The sequence below is a fragment of the Manis pentadactyla genome, chromosome 8, assembly GCF_030020395.1.
Source record: "Manis pentadactyla isolate mManPen7 chromosome 8, mManPen7.hap1, whole genome shotgun sequence".
NCBI classification, from domain to species: Eukaryota; Metazoa; Chordata; class Mammalia; order Pholidota; family Manidae; genus Manis; species Manis pentadactyla.
Window position 1 is genome coordinate 78,904,662 of NC_080026.1, and position 24,895 is coordinate 78,929,556.

The 24,895-nt window shown below is 38.1% G+C and overlaps 1 protein-coding gene across 6 annotated transcripts in view; it reads right to left on the reverse strand.

Moving 5' to 3' along the window:
* Positions 1–18,833, reverse strand: part of ZWINT (ZW10 interacting kinetochore protein) — a 29,500-nt gene extending 10,667 nt beyond the window's left edge. The window contains exons 1-8 of one of the 6 annotated variants that reach the window (XM_036928831.2): positions 18,705–18,833; positions 17,726–17,816; positions 17,436–17,559; positions 17,129–17,295; positions 16,926–16,982; positions 16,260–16,402; positions 16,010–16,187; positions 1,936–2,198 (exon numbers count right to left, since the gene is read on the reverse strand). In XM_036928831.2, coding sequence (XP_036784726.2) covers positions 2,181–2,198; positions 16,010–16,187; positions 16,260–16,402; positions 16,926–16,982; positions 17,129–17,295; positions 17,436–17,559; positions 17,726–17,816; positions 18,705–18,745 — 819 coding nt within the window. In that variant the 5' untranslated portion in view covers positions 18,746–18,833 and the 3' untranslated portion in view covers positions 1,936–2,180. The other 5 variants (XM_036928829.2, XM_036928830.2, XM_036928828.2 and 2 more) reach the window with 5 other exon arrangements.
* Between the last annotated feature and the right edge of the window lie 6,062 nt (positions 18,834–24,895).

Below are 24,895 nucleotides of genomic sequence, written 5' to 3' on the forward strand. Positions count from 1 at the left end.
AAAACCGAAAGTTTCTGTGATGACCGCCCTTGTACTGTTCACCATGTAACTTATTCACTATGTAAGAATTTGTTCTCCATGTAAGAACTTGTTCGTTATGCTTCAGAAGATTGGAGACTGACAAATATTAGGCTTGGGGTGGATTAATGATTGTGCATTGAGCACTGACTCCCCTATACAGAATTTTATTGTTGTTAACAACCATTTGATCAATAAATATGAGAGATGCCCTCACAAAAAAAAAAAGAGTAATTTCTTTGTGTGTGTGGCAACTATGACATGGAAAAAAAACGCACATAATTGTTCCGAATGTGGGTACCAGCTATTGTTGGCATTTTTTTCCCTTTAGGAAAAGCACCTGATCCTGTTACTTAGTCTATAAATGTTAATGATAATGATAATGTTTAGTTAATACCTGAAAGCACAGAGATATTGAATATTCATGAATTGACTATTAATCTGTTTAAAAATTGTGAACTGACAAAAATCTGCTATTTTCACTGAAATGACAATCCAGAAAACAAAACCAACATTAAGACTAACAGGTAAAGTTTGAAGTTTCAACATTTATTTGCTTTTGTCTCTAACGTTCCAACTCAGGACATCATTTACCATAATTTGTCCAGCTAACTGCCTCTGCAGTCCAAACACAATTCTCTCCCAGTCACACATACAGAACACCCTTCCTTCAGCCACATTACTAATCTGCTGTTCCTGGACACTTTGTTATATTATCCTATATATCCAAATCTGGAATTTTTCTGTTTATTTTGCCTAGAATATGCTTCACTCTAAAATTCTCCGATAAAACATAGCTTTTACAGAGGCCTATTTCACATCCCACTATTTCCAAAACATTCTCTGGATCTATTTCACCTCATGTGGATGCAGCTCCCTACTTTACATATTTCTGTAGCATATTTATGTTATTCTGATCTCAACATATTTTAATAAGTAGAAAAGAAATATTTTATCTTGTATGCCAAATGTCTGTTAACCAGTAGTGGCTGAATGGGGTAATGTTTGGGGTGGGGTGCAGAAGAGATTCATCACATTTATGGCCATTAGGAATGAGCCAGGACTGTGTACCCATGTCTGTTATGCAAACGGAAGCTGAGAATGGCTATTAGCGATAAGTCTTACATAGAACAGAACAATTTTCACCTATAGGGATCAAAACCAACTAGAATTTGGCACACCATCAATATAGCAGCAACCTTTCATTTAAGCTCAAATTATAAAACCCACTGTCATAGACATTCAAAGATGTTTGTTATCAAAGGATACTGAAATTTGCATTATGGATGTAGTTAACTTGCTTCTCTCAGGACTTCATTCACTTAGTCCAAGAATTTCAAGTGCATTTTTCAAAGATCACTTCATGAAGGAAAACGTAATGTTCACAGTCTGGTTGCCTTCACAGGGCTATTCTCACACCACATATATGTAGAATAACATAGGTTAAATAAAGAGAGTTAGCAAGTTCAATTTTCTCTTTTGCTTCCCCAAATATGGGCTGTTCAGCAAAAAGCATCATTAAAGAAGCAAGCAAACACTACTCCACAAAATACGAACAATATATAAAAAAGTTTGGTTTCTTATTCAATAGCAAGAGTAAAACCAATGAAATAGTTGGTCAATCGAAGAGGGCCATTGGATGCTAATAAAAAATGCCTCAAGGGAGAAATTGCAAATCAAAGGATTGAGGACTAAAGTACGAAACAAAACTTTATGGAAACCTTTGGACAATTAGTTACAAGGCTAAGATTCTTTATCTAGATTTCTGCCAAGCATATGTACTTCTGTGAAGACAGCAAAGCCTAGAGGAAGAAATTAGGTTTTTCCTTTTTCTGTATTTCATATTATTTATGATTTCATATACTTAACCATTTAGGAAATATTAGACTTCATTTGCAATTGAACAAAACAAGTACATTGTTGTCATCACAAAACTTTTAATATCACCAAACTAAGCCAAATATCCAAGAAGCAAACATCCCTTGAATTCTATGATAGCACTAAATGTAAATTCTGCTCTAATACAAAATTTGAAAATGAGCCAAGCCATCATTTAGCTTCTTTGCAAATGAACAGGATACTCAGATAAAAAATAGCAAAACATTGATAGCAATCAGTAATACAACAAAGGGACATTAGTTTCCTGTAGCTTCCAGGTGTCTTCATGATTGAAATGACTCCTTAAAAAATAACACAAAATAAATTAATTATAAAGAGAATGATGCCTGCCTTCACGTTTACATTGAATGTAAATGCACACATACTTCTAAAAATATTTGACATTCAATACACCCAGCTAGGAAGGAAAAAACAAACATGATGCCAACAGTTTTTTAACCTAAATTTCCAAACTAAAACTAAGTATTGTAACATGTCTAACAGAAAATACTATCCTTTGGAAGTCATTAAATAAAGGTATTTCCTTAAATTACACCCTAGCTATTTGGAACTATATTTCTAGAGATATGTATAGTGTAATACAAAGGCTAATATATATTCATTTGTTATTGGGAGTGACATCAGGATCGGTTATATAGTTTGGGCTGCAGGTTGCTTGCTCTTATTAAGCTGCAAAAAAAATTCCAGAGCAGAGCAGTGCACTGGCACCACAATTGAGTTACAAATCTCTGTCCTCTGCAACAAAGCTAGACCATACCTCAGATCAACTCAAGAAAATAACGCTGTGTTCACAGAAGGAGTACCCACATCCATACATCCATTTGTCATGCATTCCAGTGCCTCTCAGTACCCTTTACCTTTTTTGTTTTTGAAATAATTGTGCTATTTCTCTCCAGCAACACGTGGATTTCTAAGGATGGACCTCCTTGACTGAGGTGAGGGAGAAAAAAGGGAAGGAGGCAGACAAGAATATCAGAGTACACTGAAGGAATGTGTTTCCTGCTGTCCACTTCTGGACTTCAGTAGGAGATCTGCCCATGACCTTGGACCTGCCCCACTGAAAGACCTCCAACTAGGCCCATCTGCACCCCAAAACCCCAGGTGCTAAGCTTATACTTCCTCCTACTCTGTTGCCATCTCTCTGTGTGCACTCCTGAGTGCATCCAAGAGAGCCAGGTCTTGTAGAAGAAACCACAGACTTGAGCTTTAGTGTTACCTTCTAGAATAAAAAAGAAAGGTTTCTAATAGCTAGCTTGTTGAATTGTAATATACAAAGTAAACATAAAACTTTAATTAAGGAAAGTGTCTGCTACCTCAAATGCTAAAGCAGAAAGTACGTATCTTCAAACATGAGAAATCAAGGACCTACAGTATCACAAAAATAAAATAATCATTCTCCAGCTACTGAATTCAAAGGCATGGAATACTGCAATCTAAATGATAAAGAATTTAAAATAGCAGTTTTGAAGAAATTCAACGATCTTTAAGAAAATTGAGAAAGGCAATTTATAACTCAGGAATAGAATTAATGAATAGGAGTTCCTTACCAAAGAGACTTAAATTATAAAAAGAACCAAACAGAAATTCTGGTACCAAAGAATTCAATGAATAATATGAACAATGCAACAGAAATCTTGGTAACAAGCAAGATCAGATGGAAGAAAGAATAAGTGATTTGGATGGTAGGAATACAGAAATAGTTCAATTAGAAAAGAAAATTAAGACTTTAAGATACTGAAGAAACCCTGTGAGAGCTATTGGTTTCAATCAGAGAGTCAAATATAAGAATAATTTGTATTCTGGGAAAAAAAGATGGCATTGTGGGAAGGCAAAGCAAAAACCTCCTCCCCAAAACACACAGAACATGAAAAAAGAGCAAATACAACCAGATCTGGAAAAGACTGGAAGACTGAACTGACTACCTACATCTGGTAAAGAAGAGAAGACCCTACAGAAAAGGGTAAAGTAGCAAAGCTGCGACCTAGCAGGACCCAAGCCCTCCCTCACCCTGGCACACAGGAGGGAGGAAGAGGAACAGAGTGAGGATAGAGTAGAAGCCCAGGACTCTGAACACTTGGCCCTGGAAATCTGCACTGGGAACATAAGCCCACATTGCATGGTGCCCTGGTATTCATGGGGCTGGCCAACAGAGATGGAGACAGGCAGAACACTCAGGGAAGTGGAGATCCCAGCCACCTGTGGAGAATAAGCATGCTACAGCAGAACCCCTGAGCAAAAAGCAGAGCAGTCAGTTTGAAAGACTACCCAGCAGTGAGAGGGGCACCAGAGGGGCAAGGAGTGTAAAGTGCTCCCTGTTTAGGAGAAACATCAGGTGAAAAATACCTCCCCAGCCTGCCATCAGCCCAACAGGTTGGGAGCCCTCAGGAGCTTCAAACACTCTACCACCCCACTGGCAATATAGCCTGGAGACTCCTCACAGTGAAACTAAACTTTACTCCCAGGTAGGCAGGGGGAGAACCCTCAGCCTACTCAGTCCCATTTTGGGCCAGACAGGTAGCTGTGTGCAAAGCCCATCCCTAGGATCTCTTTCCTCCCAGCAGATGCTGGTCCCTCTCACCTGAGCCCCAACAATTGCAGGAGGCCGAAGCGGAACACTACAAGCAAGGCAGACAGGTGCCAACTCACTGCATGACAACAGCAGGAGCTCTTGCACAGGAAATTAAACTTCAGGGCACTAAAGGGGGCCTCCTACACAAATCTATTATTCCCATAAGAAACACTAAAAAAATAACGAAGAGACAGAAGAATTTGGTCCAAACAAAAATTCAAGAAAAAATGCCAGGAAGAGGGCTTCGTCAAACAGAAATCACCAATCTTCTTGATGAAGATTTCAAAATAAGTCATAAACATGCTCATGGAGCTACAGAAAAATATTCAAGATCTCAGGGAAGACTTCAACAAAGAGAAATTTTGAAAAATACAGTATCTGAAATGAAACATACAATGGAGGAATTTAAAAGTAGATTAGATGAGGTAAAGGAGATGGTAAATGAAATAGAAATTAGGGAACAGGAAAAGAAAGAAGCTGAGGAACAGAGAGAAAAATGGATCTCTAAGAATGAAAGAGTAATAAGAGAGCTGTGTGACCAATCCAAATGGAACAATATTCTCTTTATAAGGGTACCAGGAGAAGAAGAAGGGAAAAAAAGGGATAAAGTCTCTTCAAGGAAATAATTGCTGAAAACTTCCCTAAACTAGGGAAGGAAATAGTGTCTCAGGTAACGGAAGTGCAGAGATCATCCAACACAAAGAACCCTAGGAAGACAACACCAAAACATGTAATAATTAAAATGGTGAAGATCAAGGATAAGGACAGACAAAATAAAAGCAGTGAGAAAGAGAAAAATGATCATTTATAAAGGAAACTCCATCAGGCTATCAACAGACTTCTCAGCAGAAACCTTACAGGCCAGAAGGGAGTGGCATGATATATTTAATACAATGAAATAGAAGGGCCTCAAACAAAGAATACTCTATCCAGAAAGATTATCATTTAAATGTGCAGCAGGGATTTAAAATTTTTCAAATAAGCAAAAGTTGAGGGAATTCACCACCAAGCCATTTCCACTAGATATTTTTGAGTAACTGCTTTAGATGGAAATGCTCCTAGGGATTAATAGCTGTCATCAGAGAAAATAAACCCACAGTAAAGGAAGTAGACAAATTAAATACTAAGCAAATACAAAATTAAACCAAGTAACCACAAAGTTAGTCAAGGGATACACAAAAGAGTACAGAATATGACAACTAATATATAAAGAATGGAGGAGGAAGAGGAAGGGAAACAAAAAAAGAACCTTTAGATTGTGGTTGAAATAGCATAATAAGCAAGTTAAGACAGACTGTTAGATAGTAAGGAAGCTGCCCTTGAACCTTTGGTAACCACGAATCTAAAGCATGTAATGGCAATAATATATATCTATGGATAATCACCCTAAATGTAAATGGACTGAATGCACCAATCAAAAGACATAGAATTACAGAATGGATGTAAAAAGACCCATCTATGCTGCCTACAAAAGACTCACCTAAAACCCAAAGACATAAATATACTAAAAAGTGAAGGGATAAAAAGGTATTTCATGCAAATAATAGGGAGAAAAAAGCAAGAGTTGCAGTACTTGTATTAGACAAAAGACTTCAAAACAAAGAAACAAGAGACAAAGAAGCACATTACACAATGATAAAGGGATCAGTTCAACAATAGGATATAACTATTATATGTATGCACCCAACATAGGAGCACCCAAATATGTGCAACAAATACTAACAGAATAAGGAGAAAATAGAATGCAATGTACTCATTTTAGGAGACTTCAACACAACACTCACTCAAAAAGACAGATCAACCAGACAAAAAATAAGTAAGGAGACAGAGGCAATGAACAACACATTAGAACAGATGGACCTAACAAACATCTACAGAACATTCCACCCAAAAGCAACAGGATACACATTATTCTCAAGTGTACATGGAACATTTTCTTGAATAGATCATACTAGGACACAAAAAGAACCTCAATAAATTCAAATAGGTTGAAATTGTGCAAGCCAGCTTCTCAGACCACAATGCTATGAAACTAGAAATAAATTATGAGATGAAAATAAAAAAGCCCACAAACACATGGAGACTTAACATGCTCCTAAATAATGGATCAATGACCAATTAAAAACAGAGATCAAGTAATATAAGAAGACAAATGAAAACAAAAATTCAACAGCCAAAAATCTGTGGGATGCAGTGAGGGCAGTTCTAAGAGGAAAATATATAGCAGTACAGGCCTACCTCAATAAAAAAGAACAATCCCAAATGAACAGTCTAAACTCACAATTAATGAAACTAGAAAAACAAGAACAAATGATGCCCAAAGTCACTAGAAGGAAAGACATAATAAAGATCAGATTAGAAATAAATAAAATTGAGAATAAAACAATAGGAAGATTCAATGAAACCAGGAGCTGCTTGAGAAAATAAAATAGATAAACTCCTAGGCAGACTTAGCAAAAGAAAAAGAGAGTGTACACATATAAAAAGAATCAGAAATGAAAAAAGGAAAAGTCACAACAGGCATCATGGAAACACAAAACTCATTAGAGAATACTATGAAAAATTATATGCCAACAAATTAGACAACCTAGAAGAAATGAACAACTTTCTAGAAAAATACAACCTTCCAAAGCTGATACAGAAACAGAAAATCTGAACAGACCAATTACCAGTAAGGAAATTGAATTGGTAATCAAAAAACTCCCTAAGAACAAAACCCCTGGACCAGATGGCTTCACCACTTAATTTTATCAAACATTTAGTGAAGACTTAATACTCATCCTCCTTAAAGTTTTCCAAAAAGTAGAAGAGGAGGGAATACTTCCAAACTCATTCTATGAGGCCAGCATCCCTCTAATACCAAAACCAGAGAAAGACACCACAAAAAAAGAAAATTATAGACCAGTATCCCTCATGAACATAGATGCAACCAAATATTAGCAAACCAAATTCAAAACTGCATCAAAAAGATCAGCCATCATGATCAAGCAGGATTTATTCCAGGGATGCAAGGATGGTACAATATTCGAAAACCCATCAACATCATCCAACACATCAACAAAAAGGACAAAAGTCACATGATCATTTCGACAGATGCTGAAAATGCATTTAACAAATTTCAACATCATTCACGATAAAAGCTCTCAACAAAATGGGTTTAGAAGGTATGTACCTCAATATACCAAAGGCCATATACGACAAACCCACAGCCAACATCAAACTTAGTAGCAAACAGCCTAAAGCTTTCCCTCTAAGATTAGGAACAAGACAAGAATGCCCAGTCTCACCATGTTTACTCAGCATAGTACTGGAGATAATAGCCATAGCAATGAGACAACACAAAGAAATAAAAGGCGTCCAGATTGGTAAAGAAGAAGTTAAACTCTCACTGTTTGCAGATGACATGGTATTGAACCTAAAAAAAAAAACTAAAGAATCCACCCTAAAACTTTAGAACTAATAACTGAATTCATTAAAATTGTAGGAGACAAGATTAATACACAGAAATCTGTTGCATTCCTACATACTAACAATGAACTAGCAGAAGGAGAAATCAGAAAACAACTCCATTTACAACTGTATCAAAGAGAACAGAATACCTAGAAATAAACCTAACCAAGAAGGTGCAAGACTTACACCTGAAAACTACAAGACACTTATGAAAGAAATTAAAGAAGACACTAATAAATGGAAATACATCTGTGCTCATGGATAGGAAGAATTAATATTGTCAAAATCACTATCCTTCCTAAAGCAATCTACAGATTCAATACAATCCTTATCAAAATACCAACAACATTCTTCAAGGAACTAGAAGAAATAGTTCTAAAATTAATATGGAACCACAAAGACCCAGAATAGCCAAAGCAATACTGAGAAGGAAGAATGAAGATGGGGGGATTATGCTCCTGAACTACAAGCTCTACTGCAAAGCCATAATAATCAAGACAATTTGGTACTGGCACAAGAACAAACCCATAGATCAATGGAACAGAATACAGCCCAGATATAAACCCACACATATATGATCAATTAGTATATGATAAAGGAGCCATGGATATACAATGGGGAAATGACAGCCTCATCCACAACTGGTGTTGGCAAAACTGGACAGCTACATGTAAGAGAATGAAACTGATTACTGTCTAACTCCATACACAAAAGTAAATTCTAAATGGGTCAAAGACCTGAATTTAAGTGTTGAAACCATAAAACTCTTAGAATAAAACATAGGCAAAAATCCCTTGAATATAAACATAAGCATCCTTTTCCTGAACACAGCTCCTCCAGCAAGGGAAACAAAATAAAATATTAACAAGTGGGAGTACATCAAACTATAAGCTTCTGTACAGCAAAGGACACCATCAGTAGAACAAAAAGGCATACTACAGTATGGGAGAATGTATTCGTAAATGACTTTTCCAATAAGGGATTAACATCCAAAATATATAAAGAGCTCATAAGTCTCAACACCCAAAAAGCACTAACCCTATTAAAAAATGGGGGGAGGATATGAACAGACACTTCTCCAAAGAAGAAATTCAGATGGCCAGCAGGCACGTGAAAAGAAGCTTCACATCACTAATCATCAGGGAAATGAAAATCAAAACAATGAGTATTACCTCACATCAGTTAGGATGGTCAACAGTCAACAGTCAAAAAAAACAACAAATGTGGGCAAGGATGCGGAGAAAGCAGAACCCTGTTGGTGGGAATGTCAATTAATTCATCCCTTACAGAAAGTTATATGGAGGTTCCACAAAAACTAAAAATAGAAATATCACTGACCCAGGAATTCCACTCCTAGGCACTAACCCCAAGAAAATAAGAACCTTGATTCAAAAGGACATATGCACCCCTATGTTTATCACAGCACTATTTACAATAGCCAAGACATGGAAGCAACCTAAGTGTCTACCAATAGATTAATGGATAAAGATGTGGTACACATACACAATGGAATTTATTCGACCATTAAAAGAAAAGAAACCCTACCATTTGCAACAACGTGGATGGATCTAGAGGGTATTATGCTCAGTGAAATAAGCCAAGAGGAGAAAGACAACTACCAAATGACTTCATTTGTGGAGTATAAAAACAAAGCAAAATTGAAGGAACAAAAAAGCTGCAGAATCAAACTCTGAGAAGAAACTAGTGGTTACTTAAGGGGAGGTGTTGGGGAGGACTGTTGGGAAGGAGAAAGGGATTAAGGGGCACTATAATTTGCAGTCACAATATAGGTAGGTCACAAGGAATGCAGTATAGCACAGATAAAACAAGTAGTAACTCTATAGCATCTTACTATGCTGAGAGACAGGAAGTTTTGCATACCATATTTTTGATAAAGGGTAAATATCCAAAATATATAAAAACCCATACAAGTCAGTAACAGAAAAACAATCTGATTAAAAATGTGCAGGAAGTCAACAGATATTTCTCCAAAGACATCTAAATGGCCAATACATACACAAAACATTTTTAAAATCATTAATTATCAGGGAAATGGAAATGAACCATAATGAGACATCATCTCACAACTATTAGATTGCCTATCATCAAGATGAGATAAGTGATAATCAGGAAGTGTAGAAAAGGGACTCCTTGTCCACTCTTGGTGGGAAAGTAATGATTTTTCAGCCAAAATATCTAACATTATGGAGTTTCTTTAAAAATTAAAAATAGATCTACCATATGACCCAGCAATTCCACTTCTGTGTATATACCCAAAGGAAATGAAAGTAAGTTATCAAAGAAATATATGCACTTCCACATTTATTGTGGCATTATTCACAATAACTAAGACATAGAAATAACCTAAGTGCCTGTCAATTGAATAATCGATAAAGAGGTCACGTACGTATATATATAAAAATTCACTGAGTGGAATATTATTCAATCATAATAAAGGGTATCTTTCCATTTACAACAACATGGGCTAGACCTTGAGTATATTATGCTAAGTGAGATGTCAGGCAGAGGAAGGCAAGTACTGTACGGTATCGCTTACATGTGGACCTTAAAAAAAAGAAAAACTTGTACAAACAGAAGAGTTGAATGGCGGTTACCAGGGGGTGGTGGGTGGGGGAGTGGAACAGATGTTTGAGAGCCCAAACTTGCAACTAGTAAACAAGTCCTAGAGATATAATGCACAATACAGTCCATATAGACAATACTGTATTATAATCATCAAACTTGCTGAGAGACTAAAACTTAATTATTCTAACCACTAAAAAGAAATATGATTAAGGCACTAATGATTGCCATGTTGACAACCATATTACAATAAATGTATCAAGTTAACATGGTATATACCTTAAATTTACATGTTGTATGTCAAATATATAATAAAAAATAGAATAGTAGCTGATACATAGGTGATCAGAAATGTTTGTTGAATGAATACTAATCAGAATTATGAAAGAATTAGTACAATTCTATACTTGAATACAATTAACAATTATCTCAAAATATGAAAAATCACTACTTTTATGAGTAAGATTGGGTATGTTCAAACACACATCCAATTTTCAGAAAAAGAACAAACAAAGCAAGAAATTTGCCAGAAACTGTGAACCTTATAAAGAAATCCTTACTGCCACCTGCCAGACTGTTACCTTTTTGAGATGGACAATGTACTATATTACAGGTACTAGGACTCATACAAACAAGTTATGTAATATCAAAAAAAAAATTTCATTATTTAGATATAAAAAAAAGTTTTGCCTTGAGGCACATGCAACCCCACAGTTCTAGTTTTCCTCCTATGTAAGATACACAATATGATGATTATTAGAATTACTTGAATTACGAGCTATTCCTTTTTTCTGTTGTATTTTTCCCACTACTTTTACTCCTTCAGATCATAACCATCACCTCACCTACAGAGTTAAATTTAATTAATGGCTTAGTTCCTAAATATTCCTGAAATGGGGAATGAGGGAACTGGAGGGAGTAAAATAGAAAATCCATTCAGATACCAACCAAAGCTTTTCAAAATCAAGTAAGGTTTGTTTCATTCTTTTTCAAGGGTAAGAACCTGTTGCTAGTGCCAATGTGAAATAGGCACCTAATATAAAGCTCCTCTTATCTTTATATTCCAGTAATCTCTGAATATTGCTCAACAGAATTGTTAGTTACCATGGTAGTCACAAGGGATCGTTTAAAAACTATACTCATTTTGCTAAGAGATGGGAAGTAGGTGTCTTTAAACACTTTATATTTGGCTGAGTTTTGTTTTCCTGCTCAGTTTCAATTGTTAGTCCTTAAAACCTTGATAAGTAGAATATTACTCAAGCACAGTGAGTGACTTTGCATTGCTGAACATGCTTCCCAGTGTTCTCAGTCTTGAGCCTTCAGTGACTAATACACCAAAAAGCACTGAGCTGTAGGAAAAGGTGGTTCATCACCAGTTTCTAGTTGGTGTGTACATTTTGATTTGTTAACTATCATCATCCAGAAATACTAGTGTCATTGAACAACTTTAGTGGTTTTTTTGGGGGGTGGGGGAGTATAACATTCAACTGTTATAAACACAAGTCATCCCAACTTTATAATGGGCCGTATAATATTCTAAAAGTACACAACCACACAAAGACAAGGAATATCCAATACAGGCAAAAGATAAAGGTCCACAAAGATGTAAATTATGAACCCTGCAAATACAGATGACAAAAGGCCTATATATGGTATATTCAAAGTAATAAAAGGTCAAAACGTGAGTCAGAATAATAACAACAAAATCCAAATAAAGTAGACTGGGGTTGAATTCAACCACTTGAAATGAAAATAAAAAATTAAGCTAATGGTGAAATAACAGACTGATAACATACAGTTTAACAAAAATAGATTTAAGGAAAGCATCTAAATACATTCTAAAGAGAAAAAATAATGATAAATATAAAAGAAAGTTTATATAGTATGAAAAACACAGAAAATACAATTGTCTCAGAAGAAGCTAATACAGAAGAGGTAAGAGTACTTTTTAGAGATAAAGCTGAAAATACTTCACAATTATTGAAAGACTGGCAGCTGCACATAGTTTAACTGCAAGCAGAATGATTGAACGAATGAATAAACCACAATCCCAAATTATTCATAAAGTACTCAAACTACAGAGTACCAAAGCAGAGGATTAAGTATATAAAAGATACAAACATATAAAGTAAAAAGATATGCAACATATGTAAAAGATGTAAATGTATATAGTAAAAGATATAAAAGTATATAAAAGGTATAAGCTGAAAAAATAAGCATAATATAATAGACAAATAGAAAACAGTACACATGACAATTATAAAGCAGCTATTTTTAAAATTCATATAAAACATTAGAGACCACACTCAAGACTATAAGTACTTCACTCACCAAATTTCAGTTTTTATTATATCAACATTACCTGACCAAATAAGAATAAACTTAGAAAGATTATGCTCCCACAAAATTTTTTTCCCTAAGAAATTATTATCAAAATGAATCAAATAATTATAATGAGAAATGGAAATTCTATGAATTGAATGGCTGTGAAAATATTTAGGGGAAGCCAGAAAAATTTATAGTGTCAAATGTTTATTTGAGAAATCAAATGAAGATCCAAATACACAAGTTTATCATCTGATAAAAAGATCACACAAAAAAGTGCATCTTCTCCAACTAAAAACAGAAGGTAGAAAATGATCAAGATATGACTACAAATCCATGAACCAGAATAAACATATGATAGTAGAACACAAAAGCTAATCTTTGAATCCTTGAATATTTGAAAATGAATGAACATCTGAAATGATGAATCAATTAAATTAGGTAAGGCACAAAAATCAGGAATATTAGGCAATCCTAAAACAGGCTATAGATATTAAAAAGATAAAAAAAGTTAACACAACTTCATACCAATAAAACTTGAAAAATTAAAAATGGAAAATTCCCAAATGATGACAATACCTAGAAAATATGAAATTAAAACTAGAAAAAAGCAAAATGTTTTATCATAAAAGAAAATGTTTAAAAAGGAAAACATTATGCTTACAGAGAACAGGAAAAAAGTTTTCCATTTGTTTAATGGAGTAAACCTAGGCATCACTTTATCAAGAACATTTCTGGTCGAGGTGGAGTAACAGGGTCTTGATTTTGCCGATTCACTGGCTAGTCTCCAATCCCTCTCTACTTTTCACTGGTTGCTGTGTCCCTAGGTTGGATAGAAAAGAGGAAGAGGAAATCTTTGGCACACAGCTGGGCCTTTTCAGCAATCACTGTCAATTCCTACAAGTCTATCTCTCTCTTTGTGTAAGAGATCACAATTTCCCAGGGCAAGGTCACTCCTTGCACATATCTACCTTGAAAAAGTCATCAGTGAACATGGGTAGTCTTTAGAAGAACCTAAGAAAGGGCTGAGAACAACAAGAAGCTGCAATCAGCTTCTATTTGAAAATAAATGCCAATTCCTGAGCTTGCCAATCAAGAGGTTTCTGGGCAACTCCAGCCATTCTGGGGGAATCAGGGAATTTGAACATTGCAGATATTCAAGGCTCCCCTCTTCTCTGGCCTCCAAATGAACCAACTTGTTCCATACTTCCTGAGGAAGTGTGCTTCCCAGCAGTTTTGCAGACCTCTAAGTTTGACTATTATACATGTGCTCAATGTCCTACCACAGCCCCTGCTTTGGAGTATCTCAGGATGTTATCCTTCATCCCCAGGCTAAAGGGCTCCATAGGAGTGTCTTCCCTTCCCTGCTGACTTTCTGTCAGATGCCCTGTGTGTAGATAGGGAAACTCCACACGATCCCAATCCATACCCCACTGTCCCTTAGACACTCCTTTTGAAGGGCAGATATATTCTTGGCCTCTCCTCTGTGCTACGAAAATTCTGAAGTACACAAGACTAAAAGAAGAAACAAGACTGTAGGGTAAAGGGGAGCCCACTAGGATGGCCTGGGTTGTCTGGGTTGCTGAAAGGCAGTAGCAGGGCCCCCGTGGGAGGCGGTAGGATGGGTAGACTGAGGAGGGCTCTGGTATTTGTGTGCGCCCTAGGGGAGTATCCTCAAGCCTCAACAAGCTCATTCAGTCATGATTCAAGTCCTCAAAGAACTCTGATACCTGTCCTATTTCAGTCCTAAAAAATGGAGCCAATGTATTTAAAAGAACAATTTGAGGAAAACTAAAGGCACTTCAGGAAATCAGAGCAAGCCATCACAGTACAGGGATCTTAATCTCCATCTGAGAGGAGGCATCCCAGTCTCAGAATAGGGACCCATGTCTCTTGAAACTCTTTCTCACCAAAACCAAAGGGCCCAGTGTCTCTTCTCTCAGAGATGTTTCAGTCTTTCTCATACATAATGGTCCTTTCTCATATGGAGAATGGGTTTTCCACTCTGACAGTAGTCATTTCTCTCTCTCTCTCTCTTAGCAGTTCCCACACTCCCAGTCAGGGATGCACTCTCTTTTTCACACACAGCAGTGCCCTCCACTGGCCACACCTCCTGCAACACACACACAGAGGAACTGAGACGGAGAGCAACAAACACAACACAGAAATACTCATACAGACACCAACACAAACTCACTCAGACACAGGCCAATACAGACAGACTGGGGCCTCTATGTCCTCTCACTATTGCTCTTTATCATATTACTCTATTCTAGTTTGCTATTGTTTTACCACACTCGGAAATCATTTTACTGATCCATTTATATGTTTATGCTCATTATGTTCCACATGACCAAGGACTAGTCAGACAAGCCCACTGCTACAGTGCCAGTTCACAGCAATGGGTCTGACCCAAAGCAGAGATTTAGTAAACATTTGGATCAGTGATTAAAATGATCTTCCCATAGCTCACCACCTGCATAAAACACCCTCCTCCTCCTCCCTGAATTAAGCTCAGCATTTTTGCTACATATGAATCTGGGCAAGCAACCCTTGAGGTCCCAGGCCAGGGCCTCCTCCCCATCTGCACCCTCTCCATTCACACCAGTCCTAGCACCTGACTTGCTGGCCTTTAAGTGAGGCTCACCCCACCAACATATGAAGCTGAACAGACAAAAAGGCAACTGAGAGAGCTGCAGGGCTTTTAACCAATAGAACCAGAACCTGCCCCCAGTTGTGTCATGGTTGGAAATCGGGCTGTACTCAGGAGTTTACAGTCATCCTGCAATGAGGGTAGGGCCAGAGGATTGGGAAATAAGAACAGAGGGGTTAGCTGAGGGCAGGCTGAGTATGGGGATGAAGTGTGAAGCCTCAACCAAAAGATAAACTCCTTGTCACCCCCTCTAAGAACAGCAACACTCAGATACAGTACAAGTAGAACAGAGGCCCTCCCCAGTCCCTGTAATCCAGGGATGCCAGGGCCTGACTTGAAGTCTGACCTGCTCTAGAATCCTTCCCCAAGTTGTTGTCCCCCAGGAAGCCATGGTAAGCTTGCTTCTCCAACAGGTCGTGGGCTCTCAGCCTTGGGGAGATATGGCAGTGGGTAGGTCCTACCTCTCACTTCTGTCTCCACCTCCCTGCCCACCTGTCCCACCTGTCATTCACCTTGGAGGACACATCCCCATCTCTGCTAGTGATGTTCCCAGTGTTCTGCTCCTGGAGCTGGGTCAGTTGCTGGGGCTTATTCTCAGGAAGATCCAGCTCTTGAGGTAGTTCTGCCATTGCCTCAGGGAATAGCAGCTTACCCTGCAGGATGTGAAGCAGCTGGAGAAAGGTCTGGTGCCTGCAAGGAAGAGGTGGTGTTAAGGGAGGGAACCTCAACTAGACCACCTGCAGCCCATGCTCCCAGACTCACCTGTGAAGCTTATCTTGTTCCTGCTCTGCCTGCTGCTTCAGGGTTCCAAGTTCCTGATATAGCTGCTCAAGCTTCTGCTGAGCTCCTGTCTGACGCCCCCTTATCACTGCAGACACTTCTGCCAGATGCTGCAGACGCTTCTCCTACCAGCAGTGAGAATGCAGACATGGCTTAGTCAGATGCTGAGATTTTAGAGTCATTCTCCTAAACCCTCCAGCCTAGACCCAGCTCAGGGCTTAGACCCACAGAAGGAAAAGGGGACCCTACTCACTTTAGGCAGGACAAAGGGTCTAGATGAAAGGAAGGGTCAGAATGAGCTGTTCCAATGAGGCATTCTGGAGGAAAGGGGCATAAAGACTAGGACAGACTTACTTAGTTTGCTATATGCTAGGCACAAGTTTAATTACTTACTTAATAATCTTAACAACTCCATGGGGTAGGTGGTAATGTTGCCTCCATTTTACAGAAGAAACAAGTGCAGGAAGTTAAGTGACTGCCCAAGGTCATACAGTGGTAAGTGGCAATGCTAGGACTCAAGTTCATGTTGGTATGTATTATAATGCCTCATGGGAGAAAATGAGTTGAAGGCTCTGCAGGCAGAGGACTTATAGCACATGCAATGGTATGGTAGTGGGAAGGGATATGTTACTAGAGGAATGGCCCTACCTGCTGCAGCTGCCACTGTTTCTGGGCTGCTCTGAGTTTCTCCAAGGCCACTTGCTTCTGTAGATAAGCAAAGGAGAGGGACAAAGAGAGGAGCATGTGTTTGTGTTTAGATTCTGGGAGGTGGCCAATGCATCCAACCCAGCATGCTCATCCTTTCCCTTCCCTTCTTTGCATGCCCTTCCCTCCCCTCACCCTGGATGTACCTTGGCCTGGAGCTGTTCAAGGGCCTCCTGGAGCTGTGCCTGCTTCCTTTTAACCTCTTCCATTTTGGGCAGGGCCTGGGTCAGGGCACCTGTGATTGCCTCCACATACTCTTGGTAGGTGGCCTTCAGCTCTTTCCACTGTTCTTTGGCTGCAACTGCCTTCTGTCCTGAGATGAGTCACCAGGAATGAGGTCATGAGTAACACTGGCCTGTATACCTGCAACACTGGGGCCTCAGTCTTCCCATCAGTCAAAAAGTTGACCTAACTGATGTCCTCTTACTTCCCCCATCAGGGCAGCCTACTCACGGCTCGTGTCCTCAGAAGCCAAGGAGTCCATACTCTGGGCAGTGTCTTCCTGAGCCAAGAAGTTCTGCAGGAAGTCTACTACCTGAAGCTGGCTGCAGAGCAGCTTGTCTTTCTTTCGGGAGTCCTATTCAGAGGGAGGGTAGAGACAGGGAACGCCCTTATCTCTTTGTACTAAAGGCCAACAGGCTGCTTTCCAGTCAGCTCACTATCAATGCTGCCCAACATCTTAAAAAGGAAGACCCAGGAGCAGTCCCTGGCTTCTGAAAGGTTGGCTCCTATCTTGTACTCACCACCACAAACTCAGCCAGGATTGGAGCTGGCAATTCGGCCTCCTCCTGTAGACCTACAGATGCTAGGACATCTGCCAGGTTGGCCAGGGCCCTGAAGGGGCAAAGAAACGGGAAACTGCAGACTCTAGTAGGAGTGCTAATTCTGGAGAATTTGTGTGTATATGTACGTATGTAGATGTATGTATCAAGGCTGAGAGTCTTGCCCTGATCAGTATCTACACAGAGGACTGAGGGCCATTTGGGACCAGGAATGGTGTATGGAGGACATTTGGAGGTAATAAATGCCATGAGGAAAAACAAGCAGAGTGAGAGGAATACAAAGTGTGGTGGGGAACAGCCTGTGATTTTAAGCTATGTTTCATTGAAGAGAAACCATCTGAGTCAAGGTCTGAAGGCAGTTTGGGAAATACACATGGAAAGGGAAGAATAAGGTGGAAACTCTGACAGCAGTGGGGATCCCTCCAGGCACACAGCACGAGCCTTGGGGCAGGGTCTCAGAGTACTTGAGAGGTTCAGGGAAGAGGGATGGGGGCGCTGGATGCCTTGGTCTATGGGACTGCAGCAGTCCAGAGGCAGGCAGGGATGGGGATGAAATAACCTGCTGGGAGTGTATGGGTTGGGACAGGGGAGACAGAAATTAAATAGCCCTTCCTGGATGTCTGCTGCGGTGTAAAATCTCCTGTTAAGACGGTGCGATCTGCAAAGGGGAGCAGAGGGTCAGCAGGGACGGGCCCGTTCCCCCCAGGACACACCCCTTGGCAGTAGTTCTTGGGGAGCGAGGGGACGTCTCTTGTATAAGCGCCCCCGGTGAGAGGGAGTCACCGCAGACACCTGAGACCGGGCGCCGGGGTCAGGATTACTCCACCCGGAGATCCGACTGTAAAGGCTGTAGGGGATTCAGGGGACCAGCGACTGTACGCGGGGACCCGGAAGTTCCTCCCGGCCCGGCCCCGGCTGCCGCCTGACGGCAGACACTTACTCTAGGGCGGCAGCCTCCACCTGGATTTCTGCTGCATCCATCCCTCGCGCGGCGCTTCAGCCCTAAACTGCCCGGATCCTTCCGCTCTCTTCGGATCCGCCGCGAACTGAAAGCCGGCGCAGGCGATTGGCTGCTGGGTCAGTGCGCGCTCTGATTGGTAGGAGCGGATTGGCGGGTTGGAGCTCCCGGTGTTGGGCGCAGGCGCAGTTATGGCAGGGCCACGGCGCATGCGCTGGAATTCTGCGCCTGCGCACAAGTCTATAGGCGGTGCTGAAGGGCGGAAGTTCAGGAGCGCGTTGGGTTGGGTTCGGCGGACTTTTTCCTCACTCTATGCGGAAAAGACAAGGTATTTCCCTGAGTTTGGGGGTCAGCGGAAGCTATCTGCATTAACTTTATTAAAAAAAATTCTACTGCGGTAGGAAATGAATACTGGGTCTGCCTTCCAAGACACTTGGCTTCAGTAAGGAAGATTAGGGCTCCTAGAGACAGGGGCTAAGCAACTCAAAAGGCTTACTGCCTTTAAAGATTTTCCAGGATGCGGTGCAACTAGAGAGAACCCAAGCAGTGCCCAGTGAATTACCTGCGTTAAGGTGGAGGTGAGATTCGGGGGAGACCAAGGCAGGTAACGTTCTCTGCAGAGTACAGTGCAGGAGAAAGGTTAGTTGCCCAGAGAGGCTACGGAATTTGGCAGAGTTTTTCAAGTATCTAGCTGTATATTGAGCATCGTGTCTGAGGAAATTTACCTCAGGGGGTTTAGGAATACCTAAGACATCACATAGGGTCAGAAATAGTGGTTTTTTCCACCAGTCAGGATGGCAAACTTCATAATCCATGGTGCATTGGGTAGAAAACAGACAGGTCATGCCTTAGTAGTTGGGAGTAATTAACTCTATATTAATCCCTGCTTTAGTGACACCTAGCAAATATTAAAAGCAAGAACCAAGTGGATCAAACTGTTAACAAATCACTTAAATATGTGCAGACCAGAGGTCAATAAAATTTATAGAAATGGAAAAAAAAACCTAACAACCAATAAATTACAATTTGAAATGTTTGGCATACAATTTAAACACGCAAAAAAGGAGGAAAAGAAAACCCGTAATTAGGAGAAAAATCAGTCACTGACCAGAGCAAAACTAGATGTCAGCATCAACAGACAAGAATATTTAAATAGTTATGTTCAAAAAAATAAGCAGAGCTATAATCAAAAAGGTGAGGTAAGGGTGTGGAAAAAGTGGAATGCTTACATTGCTGGTGGGAATGTAAAATAGTGCATCTGCTTTGAAAACAGTTTAGTAATCCTCAAACATAATAAACACTAAACATACAGTGACCTCAAAATAAACAGGCATAGAGTGAATATGTGAACCACAATTCCACTCCTGGATACATAACCAAATGGAAATGTACACACAAAAACTTGCACACTAATGTCTGTAGGAGCATTATTTATAAGTGCCCCAAAGTAAAAGCAACCCAAATGGTCATCAGTTAGTGATTGGGAAAAGAAAATCTATATCCATTCAATGGAGTAATTTTCCATAATAAAAGAATGAGTTACTAATGCATAATAAAATGGATGAACCTTGAAAACATTCTAAGTGAAAGAAACCAGTCACAAAAAAAGCACATATTGTGTGATTACATATATATGAAATACCCACATTAGGCCAGTCTAAACAAACAAAAAGTAGATTAGTGATTGTCCAAGGCTGGGGCTGGGGTGTATGGGAGAAGGTTGAGAGTATGTGGAGTGACTGGAAATGGACATGGAGTTTCTTTTAGGTGGTAAATGAAAATGTCCTAAAATTAGATTATGGGGAAGGATGCACAATTCTGTACAAAAGTCCATTCAATTTATACTTTAAATGAGTCTCAATTAAGCTCTAAAAAAGTTGGAAATATGAAGTACGTAATGAAAACCTAAATGAAACTTGGCAGAGGTAAAAACTGCAATGTAATAGATGAAATTAGATGGGATTTATATCAGGTTAAACTGCATAGTGAAAGATTAAAGTGAACACATAGTCTTAGAAACTAAAATGAATCCTAGAAAATTAAAATATAAAAAGAAAAAAAGAACAATAGTGAGATGTGAGACTACTTCAAACAGCCTAAATACTTGTAAAGGGAGTCCCTGAAGGACAGGTAAGAGGAGGGGACAAAAACAAATTAAGTAATAATTACGAAGGAATTTGAAATTTGATGCAAAGTATAAATTCACATATGCAAGAAGCTCAACAAAACCCAACCAGAGGAAACAGGAAAAAACCATGCCAAGACATATCATAATTGCATAGTTCAAAATCAGTGACAAAAGAAGAATCTTAAGAACAATTTGAAGGATGGGAGTATATGTGATATACAGAAAAATAAAAATAAAGTGAGGACTACAGGAAGTTTCTCCTTGGAACAATGCAAGACAAGGAACAGGAGAGTAGAGCATCTTCAAAGTACTGTTACAAAAAAAAAGTTGCCCTTTATTCTATATATAGGAAACACACTTTCCAAAATTTAAGGTTAACTAAAGACTAGAGATACTTTTGCTGTAGAGACTCTGAAGAAATTTACAATTAGCAGATCCCTGCTTCAAGAAATGTGAAAGAAGACCCTCAGACAGAAGGAAAATGACATTACATTGAAAGCTGCATGTATACAAAGAAATGAAAAGCAAAAGAAAATGGTAAAAATGTATGTTTTTCTTAGTAGTTAAATCTTGGGAGTCATGAAATAGATCTTAATAAATATAAATGAATAGAACCATACAAAGTATGTTCTCTGTCTGTAAAGTAGCTAATCTCTATATTCTTTGAAATGATGATGTACTCTGTGGAACAGTCTTTTTAAATTTTTTAATGATCTAGTTCTCTTAATCTTTCTTTAGATTTCTGTTCAGATTTTTCAGACATTGATTAAACCTTCCTTCACTTGCATGCCTATATCAAAACCCTTTATCATAGATTCACAAAGTTCTATGGACTTTTAATACTGGTCACAGTTGCATTTTTACATTTGCTTGTAAAATTATTTGTTGCTGTCTTTCTCCTTTTTAAATCAGCAAGCTTACTGAGGGCAAATGTTGGATGTTTTTGCTCATAACTAATTTTAAGTAATTAATAATTTGTTACATGTGTATTATATGAGGGGCAGTTTATGTGTTTATGTGAAGTCTTAGTAGGCCATTTTTAAGGATACTGGCTTTAGTATTAAAGAAATAGAAAGCTACTTAATGTTTCTTGGTTATTAGATAACAAGTCAGAATTCAGGAAGTAAAATTAAATCTGAGTTATGGGTGGAAAAAAAAAGACTGGGAAATGATGTTATTCCAGTAGTCTTAGTGAAAGGTGAGAACATTTTTGGATTGTATGATTCTGTCCGAGGAAGTGGCAGTGAAAATAAAAATTACTTGATTTATTTAGATAGATAGTCCATAGATTTTACAATTCAGTTCACTTAAATGTGTTGGAGTTGCTAAACTGTGTCAAATGTAATACTTAGGTTGCTGACTGTGCAGCTGGATGAATTGTGTTGCAGTTTATTCAAATAGTGATTAGTGGAAGAGAATCCTGTTCAGGAATGACAGGGAAAGACCCTTAATTAGTTTCTGTTGACCTACTAGTTAGAGGTGTTTTAGCTATTCAAGTGGATATTTTTAAAAGACACATGGACAAGCTTGAAAGAAGATCATATCTGGAAATATACATTTAAAAGTCATAAAAATATAGGCAACTGAAACCATGGAGATGGATGGCATTCCCTGGGTTGATGGTATAGAGTGAAAAAAAAAAAAGATGGCTAGAACCAATATATTTGAGTAACTTTGACATCATATGAATTTATGGCAAAAGAATGGGCTTTTCAAAAGAGAAAAGGCTACCATGACAAAAGAAAAAACAATTAAGTGTGGTTGGCTGTGGACAAGGGACAAGAAAGTTTCCAAAGGAGAGGTATCACCATGCCAGATCTTACTGAGAAGTCAAGTAAGATGGGATGAAAATTACTGATTGGATTTAGCTACATGGCAATTATTAATATTTGTTGTGAGAGATGTTTGATACAGTGATAAGAACATAGAAGCCAGATTATAAAGAGTATAAAACATATTATATACAAATATTACTGCAAAGAAATGGAGATATGTAATACAGAAAGTTCTTAGGATAATTTTAGCAGAATACACTAGAATACAGTCATGTTAACTCTCAAATCAGTAGTCTTTTACTAAAATTTTAATAAACTCCATTGCAATTTGTATTATGTGTGTACTTCTAATCTAATGAGAAATTCTTTCTCTATGCTTTCCACAAAGGATCTTCTTGCTTGACTATTAAGAGTTCTTGCATGATAAAACCATTTTTTAATGTTTTCTAAGTAGTCTATGTATTTAATACAGTGGGGGAAATAAGTGATACTTTCTAAAAAGCACATGTAATTATAGTACCAAAGATTGACTTTATTAGTCTCTTAATGTTTGAAAGTTTGGGTCAGTTTGGTATGTTTATCAAAAATTCCCATGGAAATACTGCCTTTTGAATAAAATTCTTTACTAATATATTAAATGACTTCACTTTATATTCAAACTTAAACATCATTAGGGTAAACTGAAGATCAAATCATTAAGGGATCAAACAACAAATAGCAAATGAAAATGACATGCTACAAACAGAAGGAACAAAATAGCAGTAGACTCATAGACACCAAGAAGGGACTAATGGTTACCAAGGGGGAGGGTGTGGAGAAGGGCAGGGATGGGGGTGTGGGGGAAGGGGATAAAGAGGGTACAATAATTCATAATCACAATATAAGTTGGTCACGAGGTTTGTTGTATGGCATGGAGAATATAGTCATTGATTCTGTAACATCTTATTATGTTGATAGATAGTAACCACACTAGAAGGGGTGAGTATTTAATTATATGGGTAACTGTTGAACCACTGTGCTGTATATTTGAAACCAACATAAGATTATGTATCAACGATACTTTAATAAAATGAGATGCTACAAGTCATTTTGAATGTGGCAACTTTAGATATCATATTGCATAAATTTGCCAACTCTCTTTAACCCTCCACTAGGCTCTGATTTGGAGATGAAAATTACTTTACATCAATAAAAAAGTAAGATTCTTTATTTCCTCTCTTTCTGTGTTGTCCAATACAGTAACCATAAGCCACATGTGGCTATTTAAATTTAACTACAATTAAATAAAGTTCAAAATTTTCTAAGCCATGTTTCAATGCTCAGTAACTATGTATGCCTAATGGCTACCATTCTGGACAATGCAAATATCAGGAAATTTCCACTGACAAAAAGTTAAAATGGATAATAATTATCCAAATAAGCTTTTAGGTATGTTAGACATGTACATCCTGTACTTTACATACAAAAGTTTACATTAATTTCAACATAACCAAAATAAAAAAATACACAATTTAAAAAAATGCCACATTTGCATTAAAGTTGCAAATGTATAAATTGTATGTGTTTATATTAAGCAGTGCTTGTTTGCAGGTCATCAAACTCTAATGCCCTCCATAAATTATACAGAAATTTTGTGTTACTAAACCAATCTTACTCTGTTGTAGAAAATAATACAGAACCAGCAAGGAAGTAAAGCAAATTCCCTTAAGCATGTAATTGACAGGGGAATTCTATTTTCATTATTAAGAAGGAAACATCTATTCAGTCATTGAACAAGTGGAAAAAAAAATAAAGCATATGTTCCTAGAAGAAGAAAATGTCCTCATTGATTCTGAAGCATTTATAGTGTAGTGCATGTAAAATTATTCTGAAAGAAGTACTTACATTAGCACTCAAATGGAACATTAACTGTTTTTATTGGGATGCTTGAAATGCTTATGTGGGCAGAATCATATAGCATTAAGTAAATATAAGTAATGAGATACGATATATCTTTGCAATTGTCTGTAGAGAAAAATGCCTCTAGTCTTTTATAAAACATTAAAAACAACATAGGATTTTGGGACTGATTTCCAGTTGCCCAGAAACTTCTGGTTAGTATGTCAGGCTCTCCCAGCATTGTCTTAAGATTTGAAGTTGTATTTCCAGATTTTCTCTGCCCTGTGTCAAGGCCATGTAAATGAGTCATGGAAATCTGGTAAATATAACATTATATATAAATAGGTATGTATATTCATATATACATATATATCTGTTTGTATCCATCTCTA